The sequence below is a fragment of the Branchiostoma belcheri genome, unplaced genomic scaffold, assembly GCF_001625305.1.
Source record: "Branchiostoma belcheri isolate BF01 breed outbred unplaced genomic scaffold, Haploidv18h27 scaffold57, whole genome shotgun sequence".
Classification (NCBI taxonomy): domain Eukaryota; kingdom Metazoa; phylum Chordata; class Leptocardii; order Amphioxiformes; family Branchiostomatidae; genus Branchiostoma; species Branchiostoma belcheri.
In genome coordinates, this window is record NW_017804209.1 from 868,648 (window position 1) to 879,453 (window position 10,806).

General features: G+C 44.2%; 1 protein-coding gene across 1 annotated transcript; it reads left to right on the forward strand.

Annotated features, from left to right (window-relative positions):
- Positions 1 to 4,241: 4,241 nt before the first annotated feature.
- Positions 4,242 to 9,234, forward strand: LOC109481639 (fibropellin-1-like). Its single transcript, XM_019784218.1, has 5 exons — positions 4,242 to 4,299; positions 4,903 to 5,268; positions 7,892 to 8,005; positions 8,442 to 8,525; positions 9,027 to 9,234. Exons 1-5 carry the CDS (start codon positions 4,242 to 4,244, stop codon positions 9,137 to 9,139), a joined length of 735 nt encoding a protein of 244 aa, XP_019639777.1. The 3' UTR covers positions 9,140 to 9,234.
- The last annotated feature ends 1,572 nt before the right edge of the window (positions 9,235 to 10,806 follow it).

A 10,806-nucleotide genomic window follows, 5' to 3' on the forward strand; every position in this document is an offset into this window, starting at 1 on the left:
AAACTTTCTTTTTCTTCTCTTTCCTCCTTCCCTTCCAGTCCAGGACCCATGCCACAGGAGGCCCCAGCAGTCGGACTGCATTGCACAGGGCCGCAGTCCGGCTGCTTTTGGGCTGGGGTTTCCTACGTCACTAACATCTGACAGCATGGTGTTCATGGACTGGCAACTTTGCTTTTCAATTTTATTTCTTCTCATTTCTGACCAATAATTTTTAATCATGTTTGTCCTAACCTCTTATTTGTCTCAGCAGTTTCAAATTGGTTTTAGATTTGTCTCAGTTTTGTCTCAAACTCTTTTTTCCTCTCTTTCCTCCTTCCCTTCCAGTCCAGACCCATGTCAGGAGCCTCAGCAGTCGGACTGCATTGCACAGGGCCGCAGTCCGGCTGCTTTTGGGCTGGGGTCTCCTACGTCACTAACATCTGACAGCATGGTGTTCCTGGACTGGCATCTTTTCTTTCACTTTTTTCTTCTCTTGTTTTCTTTGGTTTTTTCTTTGAATAATGTTTGTCAACCAACTCTTAACACCCCAAACAACCCCCTGGATCTCTTCTGCATCCCAAATTTTTTCCTTTTTTGATGTCTTTTTTGGGGGAGGGGGGACCCTGGTTAAAATTTCTTTACACATGTTCAAATGGTCAAATTAAAACAATTACCACACTCACTCACTCATTACTCTTACTCAGATGATGGCACATGTACTCACTGCCCCATGTAATTCTTTTAGATTTAAGGTGATGCAAAGACTCAAAATTTAAAAGTTTACTGCAACAGTTAAATTCTGTTTACCAAGATGTTGAACCAGTAATTTGATAGTACATCTAGTTTGAATGTTTAGATCTGAATGGCACATGTACCTGAGTGTATACAATTACTACATCCACAATTTTTTGTGTGTGAATATACTTTGTTTGCACAGACTAAGAACAATGTAATGCTTTCTTTGCACTAGTATGCAACTTTTGTATATACAAGGACAATACAGTCAATGTGGAATCCAAATTACAATCAATGATGGAAAACAACATGTATGAGATAATTAAAGCACCAAGTCTCACTGTAATGTACATAGAAATGTAAATGTTACTGTACACAGAAATGTACTATGTTACAGTACACAGCATATGTTACCGTACATACATGAAGAAATATAATATGTTACAGTACGTAGAAATGTATATGTAATACCGCACATACATGTAGAAATGTACATATTTTACAGTACATAGAAATGTACAATATGTTACAGTACACAGAAATGTATATATGTTACACTGTACATAGAAATGTATATATGTTACCGTTACATACATGTAGAAATGTAACATTACATATATTACAATACACAGTTATGTAATATAATTACACTCCATAGAAATGTACATGTGTTACAGTACATAGAAATTTCACTAAGTATCCTACGGCTGTGTACGCCATATACAGAATATATGAATGTACAGTATTATGATCAGCCTTCGTCATCTCCCAATAAAGAAAAAAAAAGTCTTCCCAAGTTTAAACAACCTTGTCTTTGTTATATTTGGTTGGCAAATGTTTACTATAGGTTATATATCAGGGTAGGGAAGTGCGTGAGTGAGTGAGTGAGTGAGAGTGAGTGAGTGAGTGAGTGAGTGAGTGAGAGAGTGAGGGAGTGAGTGAGTGGGTGTGAGAGTGAGTGAGAGTGAGTGAATGTGAGAGTGGGTGAGTGTGAGAGTGAGTGAGTGAGTGAGTGAGTGAGTGTGAGTGAGTGAGTGAGTGAGTGAGTGAGTGAGTGAGTGAGTGAGTGTGACAGTGGAACAGAAATGGTGCAAGGGAAGGGACACTTAGTCAGGGAAGACCATTTTATTTCATTCAACCTTACATTAATTCAGACTGGATAGCCATATTGGACTTGGATCCCAGGAGTTCCATTAGAGCAACTTACTCTGTATGAAACACAAAATCAGGGTATTATAAATTTTGTATTAAAGCAGTAAAAGGCGGCCATTACAGACCCTAGGCTGCATGACTTGTGTGACTATAGATTTACAGACTTGTGGACTAATAGGGCGTAAAAGGTAGCATGTTCGGCTCAGGACCAAGAGGTCCCAGTTTCGAATCCTACCATGTGACCGATCTTGTGTCTTTGGGAAAGGCACTTTCCCCACTTCACGTAGTTGGAAATGAGTAGTACCTAGCTTTGGTTATGGACGTGCCTAGGAAAGGTAATGGCATCCTCCATCATTCACCCTCTCACTTACTCACTCATTCACTCACTCATTCTCCCTCCCACTCGCTCAATCTCCCATTCACCCATTCTCCCTCCCATTCGCCCAATCTCCCATTCACTCAGCCACTCACTCACTCACTCACTCACTCATTCAACCACCCACTCACTCACTCACTCACTCACTCACTCACTCATTCAACCACTTACTCACTCACCCTCCATCCCACTCACTCACCCACGCATTCACTCACTCACCCACGCATTCACCCACTCATTCATTCACTCACTCACTGATTCTCCCTCCCACTCGCTCAATCTCCCACTCAACCCAATAACCCACCCACCCAATCATTCACTAAATCGCTCGCTCGCTCACTCACTCACTCACTCACCACCCTTTTACTGGCACCCAGGTTATTCCACTTTGTGCATAACCCTTTATAATAGCCCTCAGGTAGCTCGGTAGCACCGGCTGTATGTCTTAATACACGGGTAGTCCTGGCCCAACAAATACTGTAAGGCCACACTGCCTTAATTTTATGGATGACCTCTTCTGAAGACCCCCAAACTAGTGCGCGCGGGCGAATTTAAAAAAATTCCAGCCAAAAATAAAAATGGTACTAAACCAGAGGAATATAAAGCTGGTGTTGTGAATTTGCGGCAGTATTTAGCGACGTATACAAGGCCGTTTTAATTCCACGTAGAGCGTAGCCGGGCAGCTCTAATTCAAAGTGGTGCGCAATTGGCGCATTTTGCCTAGAGCGTAATTCGAGCTTTAATATTCTACGTAATGCGTTGTAGCCACTTGGAATTTATCGTAAAGCGTAATTGAGAGGTTTCCGAATTCAGCGCAGAGCGTTGTCGGGACCCCCCCCCCCAATGTAGGCCCCTTTTGGTACTGCGTTGTTGTTTTTTCATTAAAAGGTCCCATTGAAGAGCATAGGGGTGGTGCCCATCTCCATTTCTATAGCCCTTGGGCCACACAGTTGTACAATCACTACATCAGGGGGCTAGTCCGCTAGTTGAAATTGGCCGAAATAAAGACTACCCAGACCTAGAGCCAGGCCAGGGCCTCGGAGGACGTGATCTTTTTTTCTTTTTTTTTTTTAGAACAGGCAAAAATCAATGTGCGCAATAAAATTAAGTCGGTGTGGCCTAATCAGAACTGTACCTGGCGCAAACCAGCATCCAAGTTGTTCACCTGAAGTAACACCTCCTTCTCCATATCATTTACATCTCAATGATAGATTCATTAAATCATAAAATATACTTAGTCTAATAATGTCCTCAAAGCATTAGCGTCCACAACTTGACAGGTTTTTAAGCATTTAAGTGATACAATATTAACATTATGGCAGAACCCTCCCCTCAACGATTGCCGTCTCAGCTGTGTAAGCCCCACACGCTGCCGGCTCAAGAACCAGACTGAGTTATAACTATTACTTTATAGCCTGTTATACTTCATAAACAGGCAAATTATAGGAAACGGTTTGCTTGAATACTGTCGGAATAAAATAAAAATACAGCATCATGAGTGTGTTATTGTCTGAGTGTTGAAGAGGACACAGGTGAGGTTCTCTAATATGTTCACATACTAGGTTGCAATTGAGTCCTTCAGATGTTAGATGTTAATGAATATATGAACATTGACAGACGGAAGGGTACACAGTATCCCATATGTGGTAACATTCATTCATTATTGAGCAAATTTCAATGCGAATTGAGATAATCATTTGGAAGGTCTGAGGTCTTTGGGTCATATTATACAGATATTACAAGTACGCAATGTGAGGAACTTGAGAGGCATACCGTGCCAAAATCCTGACATTTATGGTGGCTGGTTCGTTGAGGACTTCCTCAACATGTCATGCATAAATTTCAACTTAGCACTTTAATAATTCTTGAGTGGTTGTTTGGCCGAATGAACAACTGTGTGTTTCCTATGGTCACGATATATTAATTGCTGCACATCTAGCAAGTCCTGGCATACATCTCGGACATACATCTCTGCGTCCGGACTCAACAGACGTTAAAGATGCGGACCTTTCTTCTCGTGTTCGTGGCTGTGGTCGTCTGGCCGGCGTCAGCACAAGGTGGGTGTGGCATGAGTGTGGATTGTTTTCTTGATAATGGTTGATGACCAAAAGTGAGATGGTCTTTGTTTGTTTGTCTTCTGAGGGCGTAGTTCAAGGGTTAGGTGTAACAAGTCGATCAGTGTGATATAGCCAGCTGCCGCTGCGCCGCTTGCCTGCGAAGCTGGTGTGTTACGCCGGCTACACAGATACAGCCCGGTTGTTGACGTAAAATGTAAAGGTTGAGGGTTCGAACTCCAAGCAGACCCCAGTGGTGTGCCCTGGGGAAAGGCACCTGTTTTATCACTGGACTCCGGCTAGGTGGAGTACCAAGGTTCGGTTAGGGACGTCCTCTCCAAAAGAGAATGAGTACCCACCAGGCTGTACATGTTAAAGTATGTTTTGCTTCTTTGTTATCATCATGTATCCAGGCAATCATTTACCCATTACTTGATATTTCCCACCTCCATCGAGTTTATTTTAAACATGTATTAGGTGTGTGTTTGTGTGTGCAAGTGTTTGTGCATATTTTTGTGTGTTTGTGTGTGTGTGTGTGTGTGTGTGTGTGTGTGTGTGTGTGTGTGTGTGTGTGTCGTTTCACTTATCGTACCTTTTTTTTTCCAGCCGAAACGTATTTGGCGACATATTCAGGCTACGACTACTTCAAAGTTCCCGCCACTGGGCAGATGAGCAGCGCAAACATCAAGGCAGCCTGGGACGCAGCTGGTTACGTCACACCGTGTCCCGGGGACGGGAACTGCCGGTATTCGTCAGCCTACTGTGACCAGACCGGGCTTACTGAATGCGCCTTTTCAATGAACCTCGTATCCCACGTTCTGTGCGGTACCGATCCCCGGTATTGTCCTGCGTTTGACGGAGTGTACATCTTCGTGGCCAACTGGCTCTCTGGCTCTGCCTGTGGTGTGGAGAGTGGCACCTGGTGCACGATCGGTAATAACTACTATAACCGCTTCGCCTTCTGCGCCCGAGGTGAGTACTTCACTTCGTATACATAATGATCAGGGGGATAAAAAGCCATATATACAAAGTATAAATATGTTAGCATATTGGGATTTTTCTTATACACAACCAGACATTCTTCTCACATTGCTTACGTTTCGATGCCACGTCTGGGATTGCGTCCTCGCCGCAAAAGCGCCACCTACATCGGCTACACAGCGACGAGAAGCAGAACTCCAGTCAGAACCTCTGAGGAAGAGGTTTGATAGACATTGAAACGTAAGTTAGGTAGGGATACCTGGTTGTGTATACGAAAATCCCAATATCCTATGTTCCACCAACCTGAGGAAATTATTTCCGGGTATGAATATATTAGATAATATATACTTCTTACTTGTACATATGTACTTGAGAATAGGTCTCCTCATCAGCTTAGAGAGTGGCCTGCGTTTTGGGTATACAAAGCATTAATACTGATAGATCAAGGCATCCTCATCTGTATGGTTGACCGATGGGGCACCAGAGATATTCTGTCACCTTCCTCTATCCTACTTATTCCATTTGTAAAGTATCAAACAGCCTTGCAAATGACGTACGCATACGCTTCCGACATATCTGAATGTAGTTTCTAAAATTGCGGAAATAGAAAACCTCTAGCTGAATGATACATCTGTATACATACATGTATATCTGTATTTCCGTAGACGTAACCGTTCATAACTTTTGTCTGCAATGACTGATACACAGTACTGGAGGAGGATCTTCCATCGCCTAAAGAGGAGACTCATGCATACATGTATGATTATGATGTAATCAGTCTCTGTTTGTTTCTTTCAAATAAAATTTCTAATCTTTGTGTCAGCTGACACCGATTACTGCTTGTCCTCCCCATGTGTACACGGAACCTGTACTGACGGCGTGGCGAGTTACACCTGTAGCTGTGAGAACGGCTGGACAGGGAACAACTGCGATCAAGGTTAGTGAATGTGCCACACAAAACTGCACCAACTTACAATGTCTATCGGGTAAGCAAACCATGATCATTGATCTGATTAGTGCTATACGACTTCGTTTGCATAAAACGCATTATCGGTAGCCTGTATGGTTCTGGGATGTTCCGGGTGATAACCCAGCCCGAAAGTGAAGAAAACAGTCCGTTAACTACCCTGCGGGACCCTTTTTCAATTTATGAATTATGATAGAATTGTTAAAATTGTAAAACATTATTCTTTATAGCTGTTGGTTGGGCTTCGTAAAATACTCAAATGTTGCTATTTCGTTGCTTTCCAGTGTCTTTTGGCGGACAATGCTACCAGTTTTCGTCCACCGCTCTGTCCCAACCAGAGTCGGCACTCGCCTGCAGCGCCAATGGCGGCCGCTTGGTGGACGTGAGAGACCAGGAACAGCAAGGTTTTCTCGCTGAAAGCATCGCGGCCTCTTCCAGCGTTTCCCACTGGCTCGCCATGAAAACCGCACCGGCAGAAATTCTCAACAGTGACGGATCTCCGATTTCAGGTATAGTGTCGCCTTGTCACAAAATGGACAGCTTAGAAACATAAGTTAACTTAGAAACATCGGTTAAATGACTTGTGCACTTGTAAACCTAGTGCTAGCAATCAAACGCCATCTGAGGAAAGGAAGGGAGAAATTCAATGTATATTTGCTGAGTAGATGTGGATTGCCCTGGTAAAGTATATGCTAACATTGAGACAAATGTACAGTCTATGCAGTATCCATGGGATTTTGTCAGCCTCACGGTAGGGATAGTGATGACAAGAAACAGGACCCTGTAGTAGGAGTTGCTTTTGCTCTAAACATGTGATTGTGCCATTTCAGGGCAACTTCAGTGGTCTTCCAGTGAACCTGCCGAACCGTGTGACCTGTGTGTTCTCCTGGACAGCTCCGACAACTATCTGGCCAAGACGGCACCGTGCACGGAGCAGCAGAACTATGTCTGTCAGGACGGTGAGTCAAATTTCTTTGAGCTAGCAAAAAGTAAGGACATGTTTTTTTTATTCTAAAAAACACCAGGTTCTTATACTTTTTACTTAATAACTAGATCAATGCTTTGGGTCTTCATTGTCTGAAAAAAACAGTACTGTACAATATCTTTAACATTTAAAAATTCTAAGACTCATGTGAGGAAAGACACACGTACCTCAAGTACGCGTTTCATATTAAAAACTGTATAGTAGTTCAAACTTTACAGCCCGGTCTCAAGTTGACATCTTGAAAATTAGTTGTGTCAATCCTTCCACATAATAATGTGGTACATCTCAATCAATTCTAGCTCAGGTATCGTTTGACCCGAACGTGTGTCAGAACGGCGGAAACTGCATCTCCTGCTTCAACGGGTCTGCCACCTTCTGCCGGTGTCCGGATGGGTTCGAGGGCGAGTTCTGTGAAATAAGTGAGTACCCACAGCCTTACACACACATACACACACACACACACACACACACACACACACACACACACAAACACACACATGGTCCGCACAGTCAATGAGAAAAGCGATCTTCCAAAGGACTTAAAACTTGGGGGGACTGTAACTACTCATAGGATGGCCTCTGTGTTGACACCCCCTCCCCAACTCCCAAAGAATCAATGTTTTCAGACCGAACTGACACGTATGAATTTACCATTTAAACAGACATCGACGAGTGCGCCTCCAATCCGTGCCAAAATAACGGAACCTGCCAGGACGGCATCAACTCCTACAGCTGCAGCTGCCCAACCGGGTTCCATGGAGACCACTGCGAGTTCGGTTCGTATCGTGCTTTTTTTTTCAGTAAGAAGTTAGCACGATGGCATTGCCGCCAGTCTCTGATAAGCAGAGCTCTAGAAATCCAAGCCTGCTAACTTTGCTACTCTGTGCAGCACAATCTCTCGCTGATTGGGCCTTCTCCCCGAGAGCTTGTGGCTTTATCGTCAAGAATATTACCCCAATAGAAACTCAGCATTCTCTGTCACTATGGAAACCACTCATCACAGCCTCCAACACGATAGTACAATTTTCTATCTGACAATGGTTGGTCCATGCTAGCACATATATATTGCATAATCAACAGGATTAACATGTTTCCAATTGATTGGAGCTGTTAGACATTAAAATTCGAGGTTCCTGACCATTGGAAGGGCTGCTAGAAGCGTGATGCAGTCAGGCCGATAATTTTTCCTGCATTTTATGTTTATGTTTTAAGACACGGACTGGTGCGATCATCCTGAGGTCCAGTGTCCGTTCGGCTGGTCCTGCCGGGATGACATTTCCTCCTTCGAATGTTACGGTAAGTACTTCAGCTACAATATGGCTGTCGTATATTCTCTAAGCATTGAGGCTTCGGTCGGGGTGGGGGGAGTGGTCGATTTCATGCATTGTGGAGGGAGGCAAATTAAAAATACCTCAGTCACTTCGTACTGCCTCCCAAATATGAGGGCCCGCATGCCCTTTTCCGTAGAGCGTAATCGGCGGTTTTAATTCTACGTAGAGCGTAGACGGACCGCTCTAATTCAACGTAGAGAGTAATTGGCACATTTTGTGTAGAGCGTACTTGTAATTCGCCGTTTTATTTCAATTCTACGTAATGCGTTGTAGCCACTTGGAATTTTCGTAAAGCGTAATCGAGAGATCTAGCGTACAGCGTTCTCGGGACCCCCATGCAGACCCCCAAATATGCCTCTGCTTGGAAAACATGTGCTGCGTTTTGATTTTCTTTTCTTGCCAACATCATTTCATAAAATAATCTTTACAAAACGTGACAAAATATTGCATGACCATCTACATCTAGATCCGAACCCCATCGTCCGAAGGAGCGCCTACTCGTGCAGCAGCGCCTCTTGTCCGGTGGGCATGTACTGCAGGGAGAAGGGCGCGGCATCTTTCTCCTGCAGCGCAGAGTGACGTCAGAGCCGGGACCTTCCAAGCGCCACAAGCGGCCCGAGGCTGACACGCGTCTTACGACAGCGTTCCAACACTGACTTTAATCAGTGATAATAAACCATTAAAAACTCTTCAGTCTGTTGTCATTATGCCAACACAGTACATCATTGAAGAGTGGTCCATTGGCTCTCTCCATGATTTCTTTCTTATCAATTACTATTTTGTGAACATTTTATTGCAAGAAAATGAATGAATTACCCACATACCAATCGTCATACAGTCGGGAGCTGTAATAGGTTTGATAACCAGGCTGTTTAGTACGTACGAATGTGATTTCCTAAAGGTTGGGGCATGATTTTGGCGTGTTCGGCTCGGAACCAAGAGGTCCCGGGATCGAATCCTACCCATGCCATCGATCCTGTGCCCTCGGCAAAGGCAGGAGTAAATGTAAAATGAGTACCTAGCTTCGGTTAGGGACGTCCCTCGGATAGGACGTTAAATGGAGGTCCCGTGTTTGGGGAGAGCCATACCCCACACACGTTAAAGAACCCACCGCACATATCAAAAAGAGCAGGGGTCCTTCCCAGTGTGAGTGGTTCAGACCTTACAGTCCGGTCTTACGCAGCATGTACTTACATGTACAAAACTGTTGTTTTACGCCTAATAGCAGTTTACCGGCTATGCGAAACAAAACAAGGTCGTCCAGAGTTCAGCCTATTGTTCCGCACAGGTGTCAGGAAACAGAGTGGAAAGTGAGCCGTAACATAATGCCATATGGCATTGACAAAAAGTAAACGTGGCAGTGTTTTCGCAAGGGGAGGTGGATTTTGAGATACCTGGAAATGAGTAACCGATAGTCAAAACGTCTAGCTACACAATACATGACAAGAAATAATCAATGTGGTCCTATCGTAGGCTGACACCTTTCCCAACATCACTACTACACAGTAATCTCTAAGCAGACCATACGGTGGCAAGGCAGTATATCCATTGGCCAGAGGAGTGTCCATTAGCCATCGATGGCCGTGCAAACTCCTATGGCTAATGGATATTGTCTTGCCACTGAAAGGGATCTGCTTTGAGATTACTACGTAGCACTACATTGTGTACTACCCTTACGACTACAGATGGCTAGTAGTACTATTTTCATCCCCACTACTAAGGTCTCGGTTATCCGTGTGTACGTAAACAAAGAGGTCATGACTTCCTTGTTGAGAGCTCGCTGCAATGAAAGGAACGGGGATATATTAAACTGTGCGCCTCTGTGGTGATTGTTGTGTGACATGATACGATACCTTGGTGTATAGGCCCGTGTGACATCCACACCGCGGCCGCGTGACTTGTGAACTGACACCTGCACTTCTCGGTACAGGTCAGGGCTTTCCCGGTAACATCCAAGGTTGTCGTAGGATTTTGATGTCGTGAGATTCCCATGCAGAGACCAAACAACCACGACAAGGGTCCAATGCAGCCTTTTCGGTAACAAGGCAGCTGAATTTTGTACGACATACGTGCGACTGTCCCAAGAATTCCCTCAGTTTGTGATCTTGATCTTACGAAGATCGCACGATGAATGTGAGACTCCTTGTTGTGAGCTCTCTCCCAGTGAAAGGAACTGGGATATAACTGTGCTTTTGTATGCTGTGTGACATGGAACGATACCCCGGTGTTTAGGCCAGTGTTATGAC

What these genes read in the sequence shown, in the direction of transcription:
- LOC109481639 (XM_019784218.1), top strand. Translation starts at nt 4,242, where the DNA reads ATGCGGACCTTTCTTCTCGTGTTCGTGGCTGTGGTCGTCTGGCCGGCG. An exon ending in CTTCGCCTTCTGCGCCCGAG is followed by an intron (nt 5,269 to 7,891) that starts GTGAGTACTTCA and finishes CCATTTAAACAG; the next exon opens with ACATCGACGAGTGCGCCTCC. An exon ending in TGGAGACCACTGCGAGTTCG is followed by an intron (nt 8,006 to 8,441) that starts GTTCGTATCGTG and finishes TTATGTTTTAAG; the next exon opens with ACACGGACTGGTGCGATCAT.